This window comes from Papilio xuthus, unplaced genomic scaffold (genome assembly GCF_000836235.2).
Source record: "Papilio xuthus unplaced genomic scaffold, Pxut_1.1 DF824888.1, whole genome shotgun sequence".
NCBI classification, from domain to species: Eukaryota; Metazoa; Arthropoda; class Insecta; order Lepidoptera; family Papilionidae; genus Papilio; species Papilio xuthus.
In genome coordinates, this window is record NW_013533761.1 from 1,728,860 (window position 1) to 1,756,558 (window position 27,699).

The window sequence follows — 27,699 nt, forward strand, 5'->3', positions numbered from 1 at the left end:
TCTTGAATTATCGACACATATCAATCAAGCTGCAATGGGTCACTGCATTTGACTAAAGGCACAGTTACTCCCAGCTAAGGTTAATTGTTAAGAATTTTTACGATTTATGGGACTAAAACACTTATCAGTTTAAGCACTCTACAAGTTCATATGAACAATCTTATTTAGGAAATTAAAAAAATATAATGTTTGGATAAAGGAACATTACAATGTAAACACACGCAGGTGCGTATTCAAAAATAAACGTCTACACAATTTGGCGCCGAATTCAACAATATAATAGCCAACAATTTTGACTGCTGTACAAAGGAACGAGTTAAACTATTTTTTATTCTCTCTTTTACCCTTCGTCACTCGATTACGTCAATTGAAAAATGAAATATAAATCAAAGAGAATCACCAGACGCCGGTTGTAAATACTTTCATTTCTTGGTAATGGAAAAGTTTTGTGAGTTCCATGTTGTTTAATGGCTCGCTACTGTTTCCACTCGTTGATTTTAATCGCGCCTAGGGAATTTCATTTCAGAATGGAGATGTCAATGTTAACGCTCCTAGATTTTGATTGTGTCTAAAGAAAATTAATATAATTTTATTATAATACATTCTTTATTGCTTTTATTGTCATTACAAAGTTTCTTATCAACTAGCTGGTGCCCGCAACTCCGCCCGCACGGTATTAAAAAAAACGGAATTAGTAGCCTATTTGTTCTTTCAGACTACGTTCTACATCTATGCCAAATTTCAGCGATATTCATGTAGCCGTTCTGGAGATACCTTCAAACAAACATACATCCATCCAAACATTCGCATTTATAATATTAGTAAGATTTGATATCATTACGGTTGTGCGAATTCGTGTTCGATTCAAGAAAATATCATCATATGTTTTGTTCTATGTATGTGCTTGTGTGTTTTTTTGTGAAAAGAATGCATACGAATAAAGCAACGTTTCGTGCGTAACCATAGAAATAATAATTAACATAAATACGTGATTTTAAGAGGTAACGGATTACCATTTTGTCTAAAGTTTCCTGTGCTATGCAAACAGAAATACAGGAAATTGGTTTATTTAAGTTCGTGAAGGCGGTCTGTTAGCGAGTTTCGCTTGGCTTTGACTATCGTAAATTGAGGAATTTGGGCGGAAAAAATGTTTACAGACACAGTGGTATGGTTAACATTATTCATCCAATAAAAATCCGATCTGGTAAGCATCTGACGCCGATATTTATGTTTCGACTGATTAATCGCATCATTGTTACGGGGCCGGACGTTATGGAGGCACAACGGAGAGCGTTGCTTCTTGCTTAGTCGGCTTTATCGTCTCTTTTACGGCCGAAGTAAATAAGGCGTTAGATCATTATGCAGTCGGGTTTATTCTGACTGCAGTGTATGTCCGCCGGTCTCGGGAGTCACGCGCACACGCATATTGACTTGTCTACGTGTTTGGCTTATGGGTTCGCGGTTTTACAATCTTAGTTTGACTATCGTGTGACAGGTGTGTTTGTTGTTTTTGTCTATAATTAATTTCTATCTTTGATTTTTGAATACAAGTGCTACACTTTTCCTCGTCTCTATCGAACAAAGTTTAGATTATAACTTTTTTTATTGATTTTTTAACTGGCTGGACAGAATTATAAAATACACGAAATTGTCAGTCATAATTAAAAAAATAAACAATATTTGCGGCCAGTTTGCTTATAGTTTGTTTACTAACATTTTTATTTTTAATAATTAAACTTTTTTCAGAATAATGAATTTAAAATTGAATAACGAAGTCCGTGGTTCTATCAGTCTTTTGCCGGCTCCACCGGTGTCGTCTATAAAGGTGAGAATTAAAATTTTTATGAAAACTAAATGTAGAAACGAAGATCTGAGGTAATCTGGATTCTATAATTAACAATTCATTCAACAAACAGATTAATAACACGCGATGTGTTATTTTCTTTTTACAAATGAAAAGATTTTATGGGTGTCGAGAATTTTTAGCTAGATACCATGCACGCGTGACTTCATTGAAAACATTTGGTTAGTGCTATAAACAGTTTAATTTATTTATTAAAAGTTAAATATTATATAGTAATTCTTCTAAATCACAAAGAAGATGCGAATATCGTTAAAAGTATTACTCATTCAGTGACCTCAAATAAGAATAAAATTAAATAAAAATTTAACTGATGAATTGAATTAAAGTTTATCTTACGATAAAAGTGATTAAATTACTTGACTGATTGAATTTATTTAATTTATAACATGTATGATTGATTGTGGCTAGGACAGATTATTATAATTTTTTAGGAAGTCGTGATAATAACTTTAAAATATAAATAACGTCTGCTGTTAGGTTACTTTTTTTAAGCCACTGATAAATGTTTTAAAAAACTCTTTATCGTGAATGTAACGTACAAAATGCATTAGTAATATATTATCTACGTACGCAATCTAATGGCAAAACTTAATAAAGTGTGTTAAAACTTCACACCTACTCATTCTAATTTCCATTTGTACAGAGTACATTTAGTTAAATATTCTATTTTCTCAGTAAAGGCACGTCTCGCGGATCGAGCGAGCATACGTCGATTTTTATCGATCATTTTCTGTTCATGAAATTGTATTTAAATGTTTTAAGGAGTCTCTTAGTTTTTCCTTGTGCTGTGAGCAGTGATGTTTACATATGTACGTATATTTAGAGATGAAAACGAAGATTTTTTTTCTTAAAAATTATGTGAGTAAAATATATAACATCCACAATTCGCTTGTTAATATTATTGTGTATTTTCTAATATTAACTTAACAATATCTCTGTTTTAATCGTGAAAAGAAAGACATGTTTTAAAGATTTTTTTCTGTCTAGTACTAAAAATAGATATTGTGTAGTAGCGAGGAATAACGTAGCTATCTTAAGATTGAATTAACGTATAAGAAAATAATAAAAAACATTTATAATTAAGTTTTATTTAGGAATTTCGATATTTACCACTATAAAAAACTAGAAAACACTATACAAACAAGTCTTTGTAAGTCACCCAAAAGTTAACTGTTAAGAGAATTAGGATTAAGTTTTTAATTAACTAATAATTTATCTAGATTAATACACGACAATCTAGTTGAGTTAGAAGTTGTTAAAGTAAAAGATTATGGCTTTTATAGTTACATTTTCTTTATTTAGCTAGCTAACTACAATTAGAAACGTGCTAATGTGTAACTAAAAGCTCAGAGCTACAAAAAATGCTAAACAGAAAATTGTAACGTAAAATTAAATGTGCAAAAATCACTGTTGAAATTTGTGTATAAGCCAGGAATAAAAATGCGTTCTGTTTTATCAAAAATCTTTGCAACTACTGCAATAATTTTGTAGAAAGTTAGTTGCAATGTAGTTTTAAAAATTGTTAGTAATATGAATTACGTATTAACTGTTGTATTTCAGCCAACGTTTAGAAATCAGTACAGTACTTTATTATTTGTGGAAATTAGTTAATCTTTAATATATGTACTACGATTTGCCTTCGTTGCACGGACTATAATACTTATGGTATTTTTAAAACAAAGCGCTTTAATATGCTTTTTCTTAAAAGTGTCGCAATTCAGTTTGGAAAAAACTATTTTTTTAACAATTGACGTATATTCTTATTTGCCACTTTAGTGTCTTTTATAATCAAAATCAGGTATTAAACATATTCAGAAATAAATACATCTGCTTAGAGGATTGCACACGAGGTGAATAGATGACGGGATGCTTTGAGATGGGCACAATCATCAATCTAACGCACACTAATTAGTGCTTGTTTATTGCTTCGTGCGTCACTTACGCACAAAGACGCCTACGCATTCGAAGTTATTTACAACTGTCTATGACCGACTTTATCTAAGATTGGATCCAACTGATAGACTGAGTTGCAAGAAATGTTTTTTCCCTACCATTTTTTCAATTATACTAAAAACATACAAACACACTTCTTGCTTAATAATGGGGAACGTAAATAGTAATGAGATGTCCCACACCAATATACTAAAAAGGCAGCGACTAGGGAGGACTAGGTAGGTGGTGAAGCGGGTCATTTATACTTGATGACCACGACCAGTCTGAAAAGACTGCAACGACGAAGAAGAAGAAGAAATAATAATAAAATAACATGCAGCACACAAACATATGTGTAATTAAAGTATATATTCAGTGTTGCGGATCCACATTAGCACTTAATATTACTAAAGATCGAATCAGTTATCGCATTCGAGACGCTGCAATCTTCTGCAAAGTTATCTTTCGCACAGTCCTATATTTCTTCTTTAAACAGAGCAGCCTTTTATTTCTCGATATCGGACACTCTGGCCGGGTTATCCGTGGATACAGAGACCACTTTGTAAAATCTACATTTGTTTTTATTAAAAATTATACTAAAATGAATTTAATCTTGTTTCAGGAGGAACGACGTCGCACTGGTCGTTACATAGCCATCTTAGTCGGTATATCGTTGCTGATACTGGCAATTTACCATGCGTGGGTACGTCGTATTCCCGTCGTGGCCAGTCTCGTCGTGCCCGCCCTCATAATGTTTGTCTACGTAGGCTGGGTACTTTATACTGCCTCGAGGGATAAACATAAGGTATAAGATTTTAAGGTTTTTATGAAGGATTCAGCTAAATAAATCGGTCGTAAGATAGGGTGCATCGGTACTAATGTCGAAGGATGAATGATGAAACCATCTACATGAATGACCAGAAAGCTTGAAAATTGCAGTGTAGAAAAAAAAATGTTTAAAAACTTAATATCATCATCCTCATCAGCTCACTATACGACCTCACCCAGGGGCTCGGAGCCTACACTATGTTAAGGGTGATCTGGCCATAGTCAATCACGCTGGCCCATTGCGGGTTGTTTGACTTCACACATATCTTTGAATTTCTTCTCATATATGTGCAGGTTGCATCACGATGTTTTTCTTCACCATAAGAAAGTCGGATAAATGTATATATGTAAATCGGAAATTGAAAAACACATTGGTACATGGCGGGATTCGAACCCAGGATCTGCATATTGCAATTCAAGTGCTTGACCCCTGAGCCACCGACGATCTAATATACACAAAGCCTAACAGTATATAAAACAAAATTATTCATTTTAACTAAGTATAAAATTGATGAACCGGTTTTCTTCACTGACTAAATCTTGACATAATATGCTAACGTAGTATTTACACATGTGTGAGATCTTGCATGTGTGTGTAACATTATAACAAGGAGTAGTTCATAAACAATCCCTCAACACGGACAGAGCGTCAATCGAACACTTCGGTTTAACACAGATGTTTACGCGAACCTACATGAACCGGTCTTCGTTGAGTCAGAATGTTTATATGAATAACCATACCTGTTAACAATTTTGATAGTTAATATACTATAAAATACCCTACCATTTACGACCGATCTTTTTGTATGAGTTGCGTTTTAACAACAGATTTTCATTCCAGCTATTCTTGTATTGACTACAAAGGTAGGGGACGATCAAAGAAAGTATGGATGGATTGTATGAAAGAGGATGTGCGTAGGAAAGGGGTGAATTTAGATATGACGGCTGATAGAGATGTACGGAGTAGTACATACTGTTACGACGTTCATAGGAATAAGGGCAGGTTGAATAATTTATTCGTAGAACTTTTCAAGGATCTCTGTTTCTATACCATTAATTAGGACCTGTTGCATAAAGACCAAGTCCTGAATAAGCTATTTGGAACTAATTTGTCCAAAAAAAGTCATTGGAAAAGAATTCAGAATAAGATTATATGTCAGTTAATTTATTTGTTAGTTATCCAGTACTTTACTTGGAGATTGTGGAGGGTCCTTAATGATTTTAGAAGTATAAAAACAATTCTCTTCTGTAATCTTTTTACTATGTTATTGAGTCATGTAATTAATAAAAGTAGGTTAAATTTATTATAGTATATTAAAAAGTTATAGCGTCACTAAAGTATGTGTTTATGGTTTGAAATTTCAAATTTTACTAGTACCGCATATGAAGTCGTAAAACTTGTTCATTGAAGATATTTTTCATGTAGAGTAAAAGAGAATTAAATTCAGCTCTTCCGGACTTAATTAAACTGGGATGTGGTGCTGCATGTTGCTGATTACTGCAAACAATATACTCCGAATGTTTTGATTTTAATAACATATTTGAGTTAAAAAGCTCTTTGATATGTTTATGTTGAAACGTTTGTGCAATTGACAATATATTGTTTGAATTATTTGTTTGTCGCGCAGTATTATACTTTACACCATAACTAACATATTTTGTTTTTGGGTAAAAAAAGCATGTTAAAATGTTAATGAGAAAACTAGCTGTCGCCCGCGATCCGTCTGCCTGGAATTAAAAAATTGTTAATAAATAGCCTATGTACTTTTCCAGACTATGTTTCACATCTATGCCAAATTCCAGCAAGATCCGTTTAGCCGTTCCCGAGATACCTTCAAACATACATCCATCCGTCCATCCATTACTTCAAACATTCGCATTTATAATATTAGTAGGATGTTTAAGTGCCACGCTTCTTTACTAAAATATTCATCAGTTAACATTTTTCGGTATTGACTTTTGCAATAAAATTAGTCATCAAGCTCCATAAAAAGTAATTTTATTGATATTTCCTTTGTCTTGATAGAAACATTTATAAGATGTAACTATTATAAAAACTATCTCCAATACAACTCTTTTCGTATTGGTCTGAAATAATATACCTAAATGTGATCCTATTATTATTTTATTGTGTTATTTGTGATGTTTATTGCATGAGTCGGGCAAATGTAATAATTGTTTTTGTTATCCTTTGAGGCCTTTTCTTGATCGTAAGTCTCGCTTAATATTTTGGCCGCTAACCAAACGGTCGCGGGATAATCAATTTCACACTGATTTGTTACTAGTAAATGTAAAGTTAAAATGAGGGGAAAATGTTCGTCTTTATAATACACTGAATGTGGTACATTGTTGGATTTGTTATGTTAGGTTTTATCGCGTCTTTTGCTTTTTTAGGATTAGTCTGTATTTGAAAATTAATTATAAGTCGTATTTTTTTACAAAAGTTATAAACAAATCTAAAATTTAATAAGAAATAAATATCTTACATATTATTGGGCTTTGATCACTTTATATTTATGTCAATGTCAATGATAAAAGGGAATATAGCTGGGAAATAGATGCAGAATTTTTGTAAAAACATACCGTGTGCTGACGAACCGCGTGGAAATGTTTGCACCGCTGAATGATTTTTCCTAACACAAATAAACGTACCTAATAGTTGGAGCGCGAAACGATACGTATTTCCGGAACCATATAGTCCAAGAGCTAGCGAACGCTGTTGTAAAAATGCAGTCTTTCTAAAATCAAATTCGAACGTTGACCTACCAAATTTCAAAGGAAACTCCAGAGTTATACTTGTGCAAAGTCGAACTAGAGGCAAAATCTTTATTTTAAACGATACGTAAAGGCGACTTTAAATACAAATATCGGATCATAAAGTGATATTTTATGCATTTGTATAACACTTGGTATACTGTTCAACACTCTCACCAAAGTTCTTAATTTCTAGCTAATCGTTCTTACTTCTTACACTTTGTTTAGAAAACAGAACAATAATATTAATTGTAAGTCTTCATTTTTAGTTGACGGTCTCTTGTACTAAGATTGTAATCAAACGTCCAATCGAATCGTAAAATTCTTGCACACAAACTGTAAAGTACCCGCACTGAGAGTAGTTAGCGATGTTCCTTATGTAAACATTGCCGGAGAACTACGACCGTATTTTAACTATACTCACCAAAAACATGTAAATACTCAACATCTGAATAAATATATAAATAAGTGAATGAACAGTAAATAGTCAGGTCAGGGTAGACGATCATAGCAAATGCTTTACTATAAAATACACTAGGCCAGGGATCACAAACCTTTACGTATCAACGTGCCATTTTTCTTAAGAAATATTTAATAAAGAGACATCAATATTTTTTAATTGTTGGGAACATTCCGTAGCAAAGAAATAAATCGTATTTGCATGTCGTATAATATTTACTTCAAGCTTTTTTCCGTAGTGCATAATGAATTTTGTGATCAGTAATGCGACCAAAATATTGTGTCACGTGCTGTTAATAGCGCGTGTGCCATTGGTTTGCAATCCCTGTACTAGACATTTACTATACACGCTTTATAACGTGCGAAGCAAAGAATTTGGATTCTATTTTAAGGTGAAAATCAAAATGCATTTTTCGTTATTATATTATTTATTATTGGCGAATAATAAAAAATAGAATTTCATCTAAAATAACACTCTTATATTTTTATTGTAGGCGATAACACTATTGAGAATTTAGCACATTTCTTAAGTTTAAGAGAGAAATGCTTTTCTTTAACAATTGCATTAACACCTATCCAATAAAGAAAATGGTAAATGTAAATGTTTTTAAAGTCACTGTTTTCCAATATTTTTGTTTAATTTATAGTCTGTTAGTTACACAAAAGCAAGTTTGTAATTTTAGCAGTAAATATACGCTTAATTTTTTTGAGCGAAATTCACTTTCTGAATTTTCATTTTGTTCAGGTCAGCGTTTGATCGTGTGCTTTATAAAGCAAATGGTAATTATGAAAACCACTTTAAGCCCGTATTTTTGAGTTGTTATAAAAGTATTTCCATTTATTTATATCGCTACTAGCTGTCGCCCGCGACTCCGTCCACGCGGAATTCATAATTAAAAAAGCATAATGGAAGAACATATTATAGCTTTAACTATTCCATTGCATTATTCATATGTATAGACTACTATATTTTATGTTCTTTTAGACAATGCTCTATGTCTATGCCAAATTTAATTGATTTGCTTGGAATCAAATCTTATTTCTTACTAATCTTGTCTTACTTTTTACTAAGATTATATGTAAATACGATAGTTTAGATGGATGGATGATTGTTAGAAGGTATCTCGGGAACGGCTGAACCGATATTGATGAAATTTGGCACAAATGTAAAACATAGTCTAGAACAGTGGTTCCCAAACTTATTTTGTCTATTGCCTTTGAGAATAAATATTTTTTTAGCGCTCCCATATTTTCACATATTTAAAAAACCACTATAACTTAAAATTAAATTAATTAATTATTGTGACCTATATATGTATATTAACGGAGAATTCTAAACGAAACTTTTACTATAACCCGCAACTTGAGACCTGCAGCGCCCACAAGGGGGCGTTATCGCCCACTTTGGCAAAGACTGGTCTAGAAGAACACATGAGCTACATTGTTTAACTTTAATTGCGCGAAGACGGAGTGGCGGGCGACAGCTAGTATGAAATAAGACTCGTATCAAACAACGAGGATGTACATACATAAACTATGTGCAGTTTGATGTTATACAAATTCATTATAATTTCTATTTAATATTCTATCAGTATTTAATTGGAAACTGGCAACTGTGTGCAACATTGTTGTTCATTCGTTTGTTTCAACGATATTACGTTGAACGTTTTACTAACGAGATATTGTACTAACTTATGCCCGCGACTTTACGTAAAATTATTTATTTTAATGGGTATTTTTTTAATAATTAACTGTAAGTTTCTTTTGTTCGGTCACAAACAGATTTATTATTAGGTAAATTTCAAAAACCTTCAAAAAAAATCAAAGACTAACTGAATTTCAAAGTATAATTTTTACGAAGATTTCTCTTTGATATTATGAATGGAGATGTAAGACAAAGGTCGTAAAGATTTCTTTGAAACTGTTGTCAATTTAATCCATCGTTGTTTGCCATTTTAACAACCATGTTTACAATATGAGCAGGGTTACGAAATACATAAACGTGTTAATGTTCTGCCGTGAAGTTATGAAATGTACTTTTAAGCGCCCTCGCTCTGGATAAACGGAACGTTTGAAAACAGAGTAAAGCTTTGTCAGTTTACAGTTTGGGTAATACACTTAACATTATCATGATAGCAAATTCAATATTATTTGTTACCTTTCTTTTAATATTGAGACAAATTCGTGATACTATTTTTATTATTATTTTCAGAAAATTAGATTATATCAATAACTCCATTCTCTCTCTCTCTCCCTCAAGGTGCTTCTCCATTTAATGGAGGTTGGCCGTCAGCTCAGTGAACTCCATTCTAAAGCCTTTAATGACTTCGTATGTGTCTTGTGTTTATATAGCCGAAAATATTCACTAATGATATACTTATATTAAAACATATTCCTCGTATCCTCATTGAAAAAACTATGGTATAGTTTAAATGTTACTGTTGAATCCTACTTTAATCACAGATCTAAAAATTCCACTATATTCAAATAATAAATGGACCAAATAATTAAGGACCCAATGATGCTACGATGATTTCAAACAATTTATTTCTATACTAGCTGCCCGCGACTGCGTCCGCGTATTAAAACTTAATAAGTAGTCTGTGTGTTCTTCCAGACCATAAGCTCGATCTATAACAAATTTCATCAAGATCTGTTGAGCTGTTCTTGAGATAGCTTTCTAGCAAACGTCCATCCTATCTAGCCTTTCCTGTTTACAATATTAATAAGATTAAAAGAGACGTATAACCTGTTTTCTCTATATTAAAATAGCATAGTATATGTATGTTCAGAGATTACAACGTCAAGGTAATGATAAACGCAAAGGAATGTCGATTTTTTTTTAATTTTCGAATTACTTCGAAAAGAATTATCGGAATCGATGAAAATTTTAACGAGTTCTTCGTTCGATATGTATTTTATTGCGATCAAATCTGCCGTAACGTTTATTTTAGTGTAACGCATATCTTTAAATCATTTACTTTTATCATCTTTTATACAAGTTCATAAACCATTAGTTTTATTTTGATATTCATAATTTATTTACGAAAATATTTGGTTATTCTGAAATAAACCGATGGATATGGAAAGCGAAGGACTTAATAATTTGAAGGGCATTTTTAACTCAAACAGGGTAAAAAAACATTGATGACGATTTAAATAAATACCTCCTATCTTAATTAATGTTTTATGAATATAAGAGCATCGATGGCACTGGAGATAAAGCACTTGACTTGTAGTATGCAGGTCCTGGGTTTGAATCCCACCATGTGCCAATGTGTTTAATGAGACATTCTTACGGTGAAAGAAAATATCGTGAATCAAATCTTTACATCTGAGAACAAATTTAAAGATATGTGTGAAGTCAAGCCGCACTGGGCCTAACTTAGGGTAGGCCCCTCTCAATGGGGTCGTAAAGTGAGCTGATTGATGATGATGATTATAAGTGTTTGTAATCGTTGGTCTTTGAAACTGAAGCGATTTAAGTTCATATTTGTTTACCCATTTTATAAATAGATTCTATAGAAAGTGTTCACATAAATTATTAAATTGTTTTTATTTCATTCTCATTTTGTATTGGCAACATTTAAATTAGTATAAACTTTTTCGTATGCTGGCAACAATTATTCATTGGACATAAGTGTTTGCTACCATAACGCACGCTATTTTTCTTATATTTCTTATTTCTAAGTAACTATTCAATAAATAGTAAACAACCACCACTTGTTTAATTAAACAGAAAGTTTTATTGCTAAAAAGCTACTTGTTTACTTCCTATATAACCTGTTATTTACCTAGCATCAATAATGTATTTAATAACATTTCAATACATGATAGATTCGTAATTTTACACGAGGAACAGTATGTAATAAAATAATTTCATGAACAATATTCCGAGTTTGAAGACGTAGTCTGAAGCGTTTTACGACGCTTTTACGATTTTATACTTAAAATACCAATTGTGTACCGCGTCCAGTTTATATCGATATCTGTCTGTTTCCCGCCATTATGTCTCTACCAGCTGTTAAAAAATAATTAATTTTGAGGATTACTCAACATGATTTATATATTCTTTATTGATTTCGATATAATTATAGATTAACATAAAGTTTATTTTATAAATACAAATATTTTTAAACTGCTTTGAAACTTTTTTGCGATTGAAAAAAACTGAACCTTTTTTACAGTGAATCATTTGGATTAGAAAGAAGTTGTTTAAATACGCTTTATATAAGACTTTTTTTTAGAGATTTTCCTAAATTAATGTAGTAATGATTAAGTTTTTCCATTTAGCAGAGAATTATGGTTAGTTTTACCAGTAGCAATTACACGAGTAAACCCTCGTAGTAATAAGGTTCATATAAAGTGTCTAACTTCGTTACTCACCGTATTTCCTAATTTAATCTCTGTCAGAAATAAGTCAAATATTAATTCTGTTTACATATTAGTAATATTTTTAATGTTTTTATTCCAGTTCTTTCAATTCCAAGACGCTGAAGCTGCCTTAACAACTGGTAACGAAGTCAATGACGACGGACGAGTTTCTCAACTATCAAATATTAATTTAGAAGAATTGGTGATATCCAGTAAGGAAAGTTCTAAAGTAAACTCACCACGAGGTTCGATACGTAAAGATTGGTCAAGAACATCATCAACACACGTCAAAGAAGAAAGAAAATCTAAGCCTGTGAAGAGTGTTAACTTTATAAAACCTATAATTCTAGTCAATGACAAACCACCAGAAGATCTAGACCAAAAATGGTCACAAATAGTACAGAATATAACAAATAACGACAAATTGAAAGGATTTTCAACTCGAAGAAGATATAAAAGGAAATTCTGTAGAAGAAGACGGAATGCAGCATTTAAAAGATCTTATAGCATCGGTTAAAATTATTTTGTGAAAGGAAAAATTGTTAAATATTGTAAATACATTTAAATAAAGACTTAGAAGTCATAGAGTTACGAATAGTAAAAATAGAACCGACATCTCCCCATGCCTTTTGAAATAATCAAAACATCCCACATATATAAAGACACATTAGCATAGGTAAATTAAACAGTTTATAAAATAGCTATATTTTGAAACACATCTAGATTTGAACGCATTACTAACGCCATCTATTACTTGGCACTGGACATTAAATATCTAGAAGTATCCAACAGTATTGTTATTAAATTAAGCTTTCATTAGAATTATAAAGTAATTAATAACGGCTGTGCTTACATATAAATAATATGGCGCCGATTAGTTTCATACTCATCAAGAGTTGTTCCCATAACCAATTTCTATGAACAAGGACTCCCGTCGTGTTTTAAACTAGACTTTGCTGACAGCTAATTAATTACGAATATACGTGCGTGTAGCTATTATTCATTATTTATCGAAGACAATGGAGTTTCGGAGAATTATAATTATTATTAAATTATCGTTTTTTTCAGTAGTAATCTCTATCTAAATATTTCTAACTGTCGATTTCTACAAGCCATATCTCTGTGTGAAGCATATCATCGTCTCTGTTAGTATCTTTGAAAAAATAGGTATAGAGATATGTTTAAAACGGGGATTTTGGTCTCAGAAACCAACCGTAAGTCAGAGTATTTTTTAGATATTTTATTCCTTATCCCATATAAGCCATATTTTTTTTATATCATAAGGTGGCATACGAGCTAGCGACCACATGAAATCGCTGAAATAGCGAAGTGACCGTTGCCCATAGACATACGCAAGTACATATGCGTTGCTTACCTTTAATCGACGGAGGAAAGGATGCAAAGTTAGAAAATATTTTCCCTTTCCATGCATCCTCGCATCCGGAAAGTCCACTTCCACTTTCTATCTTTTCTTTATAAGAAAAAGGGTGGGATGGAAAAGAGGTATGAGTTAGGTATAGAAATAAACTCGAGGTTGTAATAATAAAGCAAAGGGCAACGTCGATAACATCTGATTTATTAGCTTACTACAAAAATAAAGAAAGAATACACACATATTAAAGGGTTAGTTTTTTCCTATAAAAGTACCTATTTTTGTTATTAGATAACTCACAAAATTAGTAATGTTACAAAAAATAACGTTCCACGCTACAGATCCATTTATTAATTGTTTTTTTTTAATAAATCCCAGTAGAATGTTTCTTGTTTTTTTTAATCGTTTTAATTTCAATCGCTGTTCCAATAAGCCGGTGTAAAATTTCTAACTTTTAAATTAGTTAATAACACATTTGGCAAAGGAATGTTAAACCAAAAAGTGTAAATATTTATATACGTCTCGGATATTTAAGGCAACTACATATGTAAATGTTTACTTTGGAATCAATTAACAAAGATTATTTCAGTTTACGAGACCTACAAAAAATTGTGTTTTTTTTTAAATCAAATGGTCATTTGCCGCCAGTATTGAAAGTGCACATGTCGTGTTGAGCCAATATAAATTATTATGAATAATATGATTTTCATTTATAATATTACTAGCAGTCCGTAAATCCGTCCGCGTGGAAATAAAAAAAAACTTAATTAGTAGCCTATATGTTCTTACAGATTAAGTTCTACATCTATGCTAAATTTTATCGAGATACATACAGTCGTTGTGGAGAAAATTTCAAACAAACAAACATCCATCCATCCAAACATTCACATTTATAATATTAGTAAGATATGCAGCTGACTGTACCCCTCTACTATGATATTTAAACAGTTCATATCCATTGCAAGTTTTATTTTAATAATAAATATTATTATGCAAAGTGAATAAAACCAAGCACACGTTTGAAACGAGCTCTTTAAATTCTCTTCTAACCGGATAGAAACACTTAAGTATTAATTTACTTCACGACTTAGCTTGAACAATTTATGCGAGCAACTTAAATTAACTTTATATAGCTAACGTGGAAATAAGTAAGCTTAAGATTTTTAAATCTATTTGATGTAAAAACTATTTTTAACCGGAGAATGAATTGCAAGAAAAATGCTAAGTGTTTAAGAATTTATTATTGTTTTAATTCACCAATTCAAAGAGTATTGAATTATATAAATTCAATTATAACTAGTTGCCACCCGCGACTCCGTCCGCGCGTGATTAAAAACGAACTTAATATGTAGTCTGTGTGTTCTTCCAGGCTAACTTCTACATCTATACCGTCCCGATCTTCAAACAAACATCCATCCATCCATTAAAAAATTCGCATTTATAATATTAGTAAGACTAAATTCTTATTGCATTTAAAATAAATAATATAATTTGTTATATTACATTTAATAGTTTAACATTTGCTCGCATGAGAAGCTATCGTTAAGTTTTTATCTGACCATAAAAAACCTCACTAATGATATTGCCCTTAATAAATTGGACATTATCCTAGGACTTGTAGCGGTAACGTAAATTGAGGCATATTTATCTAGTCTGACGAAATTGCTCGCCTAGTACTTAAAGTAATTTGCTCTCATCTCCCTATTAATGTAAATAAACGTTTTAGAAACGATATAATCAATTGCTAGCTTAACCTTGGGTTCCCACTGACGAAACACAAAACTGAACAGTATATTTTAACAGTGGAAATTCTTCGTGAAGATTTTCTAACAAGAGTATTGTATTTCACACACATTGTCTCGTCACATATTCTACACTAGGCAAAATAGTTAACATCATAAAATATTGTAACGAACAAAGTAACAGCGTATCTTTTTGCTGTCTGTAAAAAATAAGAATGTAATAAATCGTCTGTTTAGAAATAAAAAAAAACCTTCTTTTGTTTTTGGTATCTTGACATTTAAAGGCATAAAGCTGATTTGTTAAACTGTTTATTTTTCGAGGTCATCGTATAAGAGACAAAAGTCGCAACCCCAAAAAAGTTTAGAAGTTGACAGCGCCCCGGGGAACGTTATCTTTTCGTACATTTTGAGAACTGCCTTGTAAAGAGGCCACTGAGAGTAATGAGCCCTCAATTACTTCATTAACCTGAAACTTCAGGTTAAGAAACAAATTGTTGCTGAATTTCAATTAATTTATTATTTATAGTTATAATATAACCCGATGGCTGGCATTCCACAACGACGAGATTTTCGCGTAACTTTTTACCTCGCACAGCCTCGTTGTGGAACACCCTGTCCTCAGCGGTATTTCCAAACAGTTACGACTTAGGGGCCTTCAATAAAAGAGCGTACACCTTCCTTAAAGGCCGGCAACGCATCTGCGGTTCCTCTGGCGTTGCGGATGTCCATGGGCGTCGGATCAAATAATATTAGGCGATTCGTTGCTCGTTTGCCCCCTTCTCCTATAAAAAAAAATAATTTTCTAGCTGTCGTCCGCGACTCCGACCGCGTTGAATTAAAAAAAAGTATTGTCAAATTTCTTTGAGATTAGGAACGTTCCAATCAGTCGTTCTGGAAATATCTTCAAAGAATCATCCATACATCCATCCATCTAAACATTCTCATTTATATTAGAAAGAGATAAAATTGATAAATATTGATTCTTTATCCGACAGTCAATGTAAACATTTATTAAATTATAAACATAATAAAAAGAAAGTTTTAAATATAATATAATACAATAACTGCTATAAATAAATTATAAACAACTTAACATAAAAACTTTTTGTTTACAAATAAACCTTAATCGTTTGTTATTTTACAAAACAATTGAATGTATATTTAGCCGTTATTCAGATGTTAATTTTTGATTTATTCATTGTTTTCTTAGGGACCTTGTATTATTATTAACTTGTTTCGTAACTTGTTTTATGCTTTTGTTTTAAGAACAAACTTGTTTATGTTTCTCGTTCCTTTGTTAAGAAAATTTTAAGGGTTAATATTCTAAAGTCGAAGACGAATAACAATCGAGAGCACACTGTTACGAAACAAAATAAATGTCAAAATCGAGGACATATTTAAGATAACATTATCATTTCAAAATTGCAAACAGGCAAACACCTCTGTTATTGCAGTATACATCTTCTTCTTCGCATACTTCATTACTGAAGGTTGTGCTCGTCTTGATATGCCTTTATGGATGCGTGGACCAGCTACCTCCACGCTGTGCTGTATACATAGGCACAGTATAATCGATCCGTAGGTTTCTTATACAGAAATCTCCTTTTAAAACATATTGTTATCTCAGGTTTGTCAATGATAATGACAGGGATGACGATATGTTTTATAAATAGATTTTAGTCTCAGAAACCAACGGTAAATTTTGGGATAAAGCGGAGAGACAATATTGGAAATTGTAAACTTTACGGTGTTTACCGTAATTAGTAATAGTCGTGGTACTAGATAGTTGGCAAGTTCGATATTACTGCCATGGTGCTTTGTTTCTCATCAAAATTTCCGTAAGTAAACAGAGTTCAAGCTATCCGATGCTATATCTCTAAAAGCTCGCTCTGTTGGACATAACACAATTACTGTACCTGTCTCACAGTCTGCCGAGCTTCGGCTACCCATAAAGTTGGTACGGAACCTTATAGGTATATGTTGTTGCGTACTACGTACGTTTTATTAAACAATTTTGCATAACACGGGACAAAATCAAATGTGATACATAGAGAATTGAGGATATAGGTAAACGATTTGACAAAATCCAAATATACAAACAAATTTACTGTGGTTTTCTTATACCAGACTATCTGTATAAAACAAATTTCTATCCCTGTTATTATGTTTAAAAACAGATGTAACAATATGATGTGATGATGAATATGATGAAAAACGGGGATTTTGGTCTTAGAAACCCTATGATTAGAGTCATATTTTTTGATCTTGTATTCATCGTACTTTTCAAACATGAATAAAAGCGTCAAACAAATCCAGACTATTAAAAAATTTTATAAACATATAAAATAACAAAAAAACATGTGTTTTTCTTAGGAAAATTATTTCATTTATTGTTATTAATAAAAAAAAACTTTTTCATCCGAAACCTAAATCATACTTTAATGGATAATCTTCATCATCAGCTCACTACATGTCCCCCACCGAGGGGCTCGGAGCCTACCGTAAGTTAGGGTGACTAGGCCATAGTCAACCACGCTGGCCCAGTGCGGGTTGGTTGACTTCACACATATCTTTGAATTTTCTTCAGAGATATGTGCAGGTTACATCATGATGTTTTCCTTCACTGTAAGAACGTCGGATAAATGTACATATGTAAATCGAAAATAGAAAAACATAGTGGCACATAGCGGTATTCGAACCCAGGAACTGCAGATTACAAGTCAAGTGTTTAAACCCCTGAGCCACCGACGCTCTATGGATAATACATTAAACTTATAATTTATACGCAATTCATTCTTGCGGTCACAGATTGTGGCGGAGTTCACAATCCAGTGGACAAATTATGCTAAATCCAGCCCTAGTAACCACGGTCGCGGAATGCGGTTTGGTTTGGCGGAATGTTTGTAATTTACTGCCCCGGAATGTGTTATGAATTCTTTATTAAAATAATATTGTTATATTTCTACGTATTATTTTATAACCCATTTAAATAGTAGTATCGCTCTTTTGTTTTCTTATTCTTAATTCAAAGAGAATGGGAAAACTTAATATAAAGTAAGTATAAATGGTGAGGTTCGATTGATTTTAAATTTTATTTTAATAAAAAGAATTATAGAATATTTTTTAAATCTTCAAAGTATGATGGAGTTATATAAAAATATATTTTGAAAACTTTCGAACAGTAAAATGTAGCAAATATTTTGCGAGTTGTTTTCGTCGCATTGAAAACGAGTGCAGCTCGAAAACAAAAGCAAACTGGATTATATCCGATGCAGTCTTTTGTCTCACACAATATAATAAACTGTTTTGTGAATAATGATAAAATAACATTATTTGGAAATTAGTTTCCAAGTTAATTAAAAAAGAGTTAACAAAAAAGATTTTTTATTTATCAATTATTTAATTAACTCTTAGTCTCTATGTGAATTTTGTTTATTTTTTCAACATTATCAAATAAAAAAAAATTAAAATATCTTGTTTTACAATAAAGCATACCAAGATTAACAAAAACATATTCGTAAAACATAAAAGAAAAGAAGAGGAAGAAATTATTTCAAAGAAAAGTATTACTGATTGTGCCTTGTGTTTCCTTACAAATATACAAACCAAAGAAAAGTATATTGTCTCCGATACGATGCGAAATCTATTTTACTTGACAGTAGAATAATGATGAGACGAAATCCTTGCTAAATTAGAATAAAAGAAAACATCCTTTGAGATGTGTTGTTTTATAAACAGAGAAAGTTCTGAACGTTATTCATCAGACGAAATGTAGAAGTATGTATTTTCAGCTCGGCGATCCTCAATCAATGTGTCAATTATGATTTCATATCCCATATTTACCGTAGTCTTAGGCACTTAAGAAACAAACGTTCTTCATGGAAATAAAAGTAGCCACAGCAGCGGTTTAAACAATAACGAGGCTTACAAAATAATCAACGTAAAACAGACTAAATTGGAAGCTAAAACTTGAATCTCACCAATATCATGATGCTTATTCATCTTAACGAAAGTTAAAGTGCTTTGAACCGCTTCGGAGTTAATTTTGCGTCTTGGATTAAACTGAGGGAAAGTTTTCGAAGCCGTTGAAAGCAAAACCTTCACTTCACGCTACTGCTATTGATCTTGTTAGGTAAAGCTTCATAAATAAATGAAGTTATAACGATTTTAATATTTGCAAGTCATACGTTCCTGTGAAAAAGTAACTCACATAATTTAGAGACAAAATGTAACCTATGTGGTCTTTCGATGACCATATAACTCTATTTATAAAAAAGAAAAACTGTTGAAAGGAGCTATGAAAAATAAAAAAAAAGACTAGAAACAAACGAGGCACGAAGAATCAAGCCAATATGTCCTCATTCATACTTTTCAAAATGTTTTTCGACAGTGTAAAAACCACTTTTAGAATGAACTGGTAATCCGGTTAAGTTGAACGTTGCAAGACGTCGCTGGTACGTCGGATCAGATTCCAACTTTTATTCTCAGAGGAAATTATCTTCACAATGCAACATTATTTAATGCTTTTAATACTTGAATATTGTTTATACATAAAAAAATTTTTTTTTTTTACTACGAAGGCCTAAGGGTCATTTAGTGACTACGAACTCATGCCCATTGTTTCATAAATACGACATGTCACGGGATGTATTTCCACGGAAGGCCGTGGAAGTACACGGACGTGAACAGTGTCGTATGTATATGATGACTCGGTGCTTTTCAACTGCGAAATATTACAATGTGTACGCTGTCCTTGGTATTCGATCGACAGCTTCCGCCTGTACTAGGGCTAGAAAACGTGCATTCGCTTCGAAGCGAACTGACGCGCGACAATCACGCGACTTATCGAAAGCTATGGTCAGTTCTAAACACTTTTGAAGTTCGTTATGGAATCGCTTTGGAGAGAATGCCAATTGTCTAACTCTGCTGTACGTAGTAGCGATATAATAAATAAATAATTAGTGCGACTTATCATCCATAAGTAATGAACATTAACAACAGAGGTCCGACTTGTGCGAGAAAATACCACGACCTCTAAGAAAACGGATGTGTAAATAATTATTCATGAGTTTTGTGAGATCCGGTCGTCCCGTACCGGATGTATATTTAAATGTATTTTTTGTTTATTTTTCTTTTTTGACATTTTAAAATAGGAATATAATTTAGCGGATGCTGTGTTCTAATTTTAATTTTCACTCAGTATAATTTTGAAATTTGAATAAATTATAAAAAAATACTTTAAATAAATGTTAATTCGTTTTACATTCCCGCAACGAAGGAAAGTATAATGAAATTACAACAGAACTTTTCATTTTTAAATATAGCTTTGAATGTTATATAAAAAGCTTTCCACATAAATTCAAGTTGAAGGTCATATGATGGGTATTATAAAATAAATCGATGACTGTAACTTTATGATTCTTTTTAATAATTATACCTTATTATTTAAATTGGAAAGCGTCCACTTGAAGTAAAGCTTTGGAAATGTTTAAGGAGCTTTCAAACCGAGTCATTTACATACTTTTAAGCTTATCTCTAAGATAAAATGTAGATAAGAGAAAAGGTTACGAATCACTTAACTGTTTAAGTGCGCTTAAATCAGCGCTTTACAATGTGCAAATATTTAATTTAAAAAAGATTTACTGCTTTAGTTCTTTTTATTAATGAAAAGAAAAACCCTTAATGGTTGCATTAACCTTATAAAAATGGAAATAAATATTGACATTTAATACTTTTTTGGAATTTTAGGCAATTATAGATATTGTGTGAACATGAAAATAAGGAGTAAAGGTAATTTTTCAAGCTTTCGTGAGACATTATAATAAAGTTATATAAAAACGGCAGAACACTCACGTATGTTCGTCCGGTGGCGGCACAGACTAGTTTGGAGCCCGTCGGGGGCCTTTCATCAGAATGAGTGGGTCTGGTATTATTTCGCGGACGAGGCCCATCGCTCACTGACACGTCGTCGGACACGTTTTTATATAAGTTGAGTAAAGGTAAGATCTATAAAGCTATATGAAGACTTATGACCATCAAAATAATCTTAGCGCAAGACATACATGACAGGAACAATATGTACTTCGCTCATTAGCACAAGCGCTTTTTAATGCAATGTTATTATAAAATTCGACATTGGAGGTTTCCAACGAAGAACTCTTTAAAATAATTCTTGTTGGCCAGCGCTCAAAGTGGACCACTACGCGATAAATAAGCATTTGTTCTATCCGAAGCTTTTTAAATGCGATAAAAAGCCCCCGTGCGAATGATTATGATATTATTATGGTACTAGCTCTCGCCCGCGACGCCGTACGCGTGGAATGAAAAAAAAAATAGTTCCCGTCAATTAATAAAATTTTCTCACCTATTAAACCATCCCTAGACCTCCACGAACAATTAAAGACCAAAATAAGATAAATCTGTTCAGCCGTTCTCGAGTTTTAGCGAGACTAACGAACAGCAATTGATTTTTATATATATAGATTTATCTTAGACGTAATCATGAATACACATATCTAAACAGCGTAAGTAATCTATAAACATAAACTAGAGTTCTAGTAAGCTTGTAATATTAGCTTGTTCGTGGGCTGCATTGAAAGAGACGTACATAATTACAATATCCTCGCTCCTCGTACAACACAATCTGAGAATAGAGGTCACGTCAAACTGTCTCCCACTAACACGCAATCTCGTATGTTCTTTATCATACTGGCTTGTACACGTTCCTCATCTATGTGACGTCATTTCTTTTCTTTATACATGTGAAAAAAAATGTCGTAATAATATTTATTAGAGACATTTATCAAGAAAATATAACTTGAACTATTATTTTTCTTTTATTAACCCTTTGAAATAATGTAGTGTTATTTGCTATTCATGAAAAAAGACAATTTTATGCACATATGAAATCTATAAATGAATATATTCAAAGAAAAATAACATAATATGCATCTATTTCAATAGAGATGGAGCAGCGACATTGAAAAGTATACATCTTTTTATATAAATAATTGTTGAAAAAAATAGCCAAGAAAAAAAAATATTAATAAGAATTGAAAATCGATTCCGTTTTTTCAGAGCGTATCGAAAAAAATCCTGCTGTAACATTGCGATAAATTATGGAGGATCATTCACGCGTAATAGGTGAAAGTTATAATTAATTTGTCTTATAGCTAACGCAAAAAATAAAAAAAAACCGTTCCGTGTTGTATTACTAGGGTTCTTATCACGTCTAATGTGTTTTCGCAACGTGTGGCCAAAATGATAATGATATTAAGAACGAAGAGGTTTTGTTATACATATCAAGTTGAGTAATTGGGTCTGAATTTAGTAAGAAATAGCGCTTACGGACTTATTGCCAAAAACCTACTTAAATATATACGTACGGTTATTTATTAAATATCTTCGTTATTTTTGTTTAGTCAAGTTTAAAGTATTGGACCTCTTTGGTAGCGAAGGAGTTTGAATACAGCCAACGACATCGTACTGGCCACAAAATATTTTTCACCTATTTATTTAGAAAAAAGATAAGTGAAAAATTACAAATTAGAATGAAGCGGAAAATAACAGGTATTTATTCATTCATTAAATCATAATTTTAATTTAATTTCTTCATGATTCGTTACTTGATTTTTTTTTTATAGTAAAATAAAGTCATACGACACAAAACAATGCCAGGCTCTTCAATTACATTTTCGTCGAATTCATTGTAAACTTGACACTTCCACTGACGAGTTAACTGTACACAAACATAATGCTATCTCTGTTTTTTTTAAATAGCGTAAAAGGGATGACAACTTGTTTATATTTCAGTGGAAACTCACGATAACTCGATCGCTTGTTAGCGGCGCGGCGCTTAACCTTTTGTAACTTCATACGACAGGGTATTCACAGCACGACAATGAAGTTAATTACCATCCAAACGTTTGTACGAAGCATTTGTTGAGTAATTAATCATCTGAAGAGAGATGAGCTTCGGATAAATTTGTTAAAATGAACTTTACATACCCTATATAACTTGATTTTTTTTTTATTCATGCTTAGGAAGATCCTTGCTTGCAGAATGAAATTGTGCGATGAATGTCACAGGCCTCTGCTTATGTACTTTTATCCAACTAGCAGTCGTCTGTGACTGTATGCGTATGGAAAACAATATATTAGTAGCCTATGTGTTCTTCCTAACTATGTATCCATGCCAAATTTCAACGAGATCCATGCAACCGTTCTGGAGATATCTTCTAACAAACATCCATCTATCCATCTAAATACTAATACATTGTATAAAAATAACACAATAATGTTGAGAATATATTTATGGGACAGTGTCTCCATGTTACTAATTGACGCAGGTTTTGTAGCGCAAATCTATTTGCTGCGCCCGACGGCGCCCGCGTCCTCATCTAATTACCTGCCACTCACCACAATGTACAGCGCATAATGTAATTCCTTGCGATCGTTAACTAAATTATAACATAGATATATAGACTATAGATTCCTAATCCAGAGCACAAAAGTTAGACACGAAAATGGCCCCGAAAAGGACTTTGATTTGGGAATTTAAATTAGTCATATTTTACGCAAAGGAATATATTTTTCCACTGCGTCTCAATTAAAAATAGTCAATGCATCTACAATTGCGAATGTCTATGGGCAGCATTGGCTTCGCCGTTGCAGCGAATTCAGGTCATCTCTTGGTCGTCTGCCATTTAATGTAAAAAAAGTTGAATTACCTATAATTATAAATAATATACTTCAAAATGCTTTCAAATATTAGCAAGGCATTTTACTACAATATACTTAGAGACTATCATCTTGATATTTGTTCTTTAAATAGGTCATATATTATATCTATAAATATTTATACATCTCGAGGACATTTTTATGACATGTTCGCGCCATTTGCATACGTTTAACATTTCACCGAACATCGCACATTACCGAACACGAAGATATGCCACATTCGATTTATCCGCGATACAACTTTGCTTATTTCGCTGTATACACATGATTTCTTATTCAAAAATTACTTATAATATTCGGGAAAGTCGACACGTTGTTTGTTTTTTTGACGAGAAAACTTTTCAGATGTTCAAATACAAGAATTATATTTTTAATATGTTCCGAAATACATATGTAAGATACTTTTATGTATAATACATATACTGTTTTATTCTGATAAAATATAGTGATTTTTACTTAAGTTTAGATGTCGTTTAAATATCGTATACTTTGAACTATTTACAAACTTCAACTCATATTGAACATGAGTTGTAAATTAAGTTTTGCGAATAAAATAATTAATGAAATACAAAAGTATTAACTTTATTTAAACTTAAAGTTATAGGTATTTGTACAAATGCGTCCGGTCGGACGCGCTCATATTCCGTTCACTCACTTTCCAGCTTCGGAAAGAGTTAAAAGCGACGCCGTTGTTCCGGCACGGAGTTTTGCACCAGTTTAATTGTGTGACAACAATACAGAGTTCACAATGTTAGTTTGTTCACTGAACGAGCGTCTTTATTTAAAATAATAATCATTTTAAATACATGTGTGTTAATACAAGTCAAGTGTTAAATTGATTAGTGAGGGGACGTAAGCGTTGATATTTTAATAGGGTTAATGTTGCGCCGATACACCGGCTCAGTGTCCGATTTTCTTCCTAACAGTACATAGCTATATACTAGAATGTTCTTCAGTTATATCCATTTGTCAATTCTGTTTTATTATCAACTCAACTCTATGTAGAGTCAGTATAAGAGATTTATGTTTTCAAAATTAATGTATAATTCGTCATTTCAATCGTTTGTTCTGTGTTGATCATGTCATTCCTCTCGAATCCATCGCTACCGAAACCCAAATTCATTAACTAACCGACGTCCGCGACTCTGTCCATGCAGAATTAAAAAAAACGTAATTAGTACCCTATGTAGTATTCTTCTAGACTATGTTCTTCATCTATGCTAAATTTCAGCTGGATCCATGCAGCCGTTGTGTGTTGTGTTTGTGGATACCTTCTAACAAACATCCAAAGATCCATCGAAACATTCGAATTTACAATATTATTAGAATTTTATTATTATTACACTCATAATTTATTTGGGCATAAAATGATATTGTGTTAGAAACATGTTTTAATACTTTTTTTATGATTTCCTCTTTTTTATTATTATTACAGCATCAAGAGAAATTTATGGACCTAATTAAAATACGTTGTTAAATTATTTAACCTTTGGATAAAAGGAAAGCGGTTGTAATTACGTGACGTTTCATTTGTCAAAATAAATGAACATCATGAATTCGTAATTTGTATAACAGAGCGATGGCTTTTTGTGGACAGTTAAGTTTTTGTTTAGGCTATTTATTTTATCTTATCTACAATTCATTCAAACCGCTAAGGCTTAGGGTACTTCAAGAAGCGAGCTTATCACCATCTCTAAGGCCGGCAACGTATCTGCAGTTCCTCTGGTGTTGTAGATGTCCATGGGCGTCGTTGAACACCTCGGTGTTCCCGCTGCACGTTTGCCCCCTTCTGTTATAAAAAAAAACATGCCTTACCTACAAATACAAGCTTTATACAGAACTAGCTTTCGCTTGTGAATTCGTCCAAAAGGAATTTAAAAAAATATGATTAGCCTATTATAGGCATAGATATTCTATATTTATGCCATTTACCGAAATACGTTTAGCCGTTCTGGAGATACCTTCTGAAAAAAATCCATCCATCCATCCAATGTAGTATTCAATACTAGTCCAGTAAGAATCTCGTTTATTCGACTTACATTAGTAATAACGACAATTTAAATCATATTTATGTTATAATCTGTTTATCGGATAATAATCTCATATTTATTTATTTATTAACAATCAAATTATCGTTTCGAATTGACTTTATGTATCACAGACCGCAACATTTGTTCTTGGCGTTTCAAATTAAACATTTACAATGGAACAGGGTTTTGATTCGAGATTTAATCTAGTTGCTAATTAATACGTGTAACAGAGTTTAGTAATTTGTGCGGCACATCGGGGAATTAATTGACACAAGTTTAGATATTACCTTTATCAAATTTAATATCGTTATTTCTACGTGCTCAAACGGCTGAAGCGAAGGTTCTTCAAAAACATTTAGTAATAACTAGCTGTCACTCGTGAGTCCGTCCGCGCGGAATTTAAAAACCATCAATTAGCCTATGTGTTCTTCCAGACTATGTTCTACGTGAATGCTTTATTTCATCAAAATCCATCCAAACATTCGCATTTATAATATTAGTAAGACATACTGCCTGTGATAGTGTCTTTAACTGTGTCCAGACGTCTTTTAAAACAAAAATTTAAAAACATTTGACGACCCTCTCACTATTTAAAATGATACTAAATGAAATGAAATTTATAAAATCTATATTCCAGAATGAAATAACATATAAACAACTTTAATAACCTTATCTATAATTTAAGTTTTTTTAATAACGAACATAACATGTTAAAGGTGCAACTGCAAACACCCTATGGCTTTAAACGAATCATTCAGCAACTAGCTGTCGCCCGCGACTCCTTATGCGCGGAATTAAAAACAAACACAATGAGTTCTTCCGGACTATGCTCTATATGTATGCCAAATTTCATCGAGATCCGTTTAGCCGTTCTGGAGATACCTTCAAACAAACATCCGATCTATCCATCCATCCATCTAAACATTCGCATTTATAATATTATTAAGATTAATGAGATGGATACGCCTAAAGATGAAATGACTTATATGATAACTCTACGACAGCATCTTTTATCAGTTTGATAACAAAATTAGTTAATGTACCAAAAATATATACGATAAAATTTAAAGCTTTGAAGGTTATTCTTATGTAGTAAACAACATATCCCCAATTCAACGCGAGTATGTTAACGTCCCTTTAACATATACGTCAATGTTTTCATTTAATTTAATGAATTATTCAAATATTGAAATGCCTGAATTTCATTTGCGAACATCCCACGCTTTCACTTTCTAAACTTGAGTTTCTGAAACCTCTTTGTATAAAACATATCATCATCCTTGCCAAAATAGAGATAACAACATGTTTTAAACAGGTATTTCAGTCTCAGAAACCGACGATAAATCTGTTACTTCATTTTGAATATCAATTATGAACACACACGAATATATCAGCAAACTTTATTGTTTCTATATTGTACGCTTAACGTGAGATTCCACTGCTAAGACACATGTGCTAAATTTTTTTTTTCCTTTTCTTTCCAAAGAGAACTAGAGGGATAGCAATACCTTCTTGTATGAAAGTCACGACAGTGAAAACCAACGGTGAAGTATATGAACTGATTCTAAGTTTCTCTCACATTTTGATTAGATAATATTATTCTAT

The 27,699-nt window shown here is 32.2% G+C and overlaps 1 protein-coding gene across 2 annotated transcripts; it reads left to right on the forward strand.

Annotated features, from left to right (window-relative positions):
* The first annotated feature begins 1,402 nt into the window (after positions 1-1,402).
* On the forward strand, positions 1,403-13,238 carry LOC106127062 (uncharacterized). Of its 2 annotated transcripts, XM_013325005.1 has the most exons (4): positions 1,403-1,495; positions 1,747-1,825; positions 4,419-4,601; positions 12,312-13,238. In XM_013325005.1, exons 2-4 carry the CDS (start codon positions 1,751-1,753, stop codon positions 12,726-12,728), a joined length of 675 nt encoding a protein of 224 aa, XP_013180459.1. In that variant the 5' UTR covers positions 1,403-1,495; positions 1,747-1,750; the 3' UTR covers positions 12,729-13,238. The 2 variants fall into 2 exon arrangements, with proteins under 2 accessions (XP_013180459.1, XP_013180460.1); XM_013325006.1 differs by lacking the exons at positions 1,403-1,495; positions 1,747-1,825 and adding an exon at positions 2,581-2,722 and having other exon boundaries at positions 12,312-12,733.
* The last annotated feature ends 14,461 nt before the right edge of the window (positions 13,239-27,699 follow it).

Coding starts and splice junctions, on each gene's coding strand:
- LOC106127062 (XM_013325005.1), top strand. CDS start 1,751: ATGAATTTAAAATTGAATAACGAAGTCCGTGGTTCTATCAGTCTTTTG. Junction 1,826..4,418: donor CACCGGTGTCGTCTATAAAG/GTGAGAATTAAA, acceptor ATCTTGTTTCAG/GAGGAACGACGTCGCACTGG. Junction 4,602..12,311: donor CCTCGAGGGATAAACATAAG/GTATAAGATTTT, acceptor TTTTTATTCCAG/TTCTTTCAATTCCAAGACGC.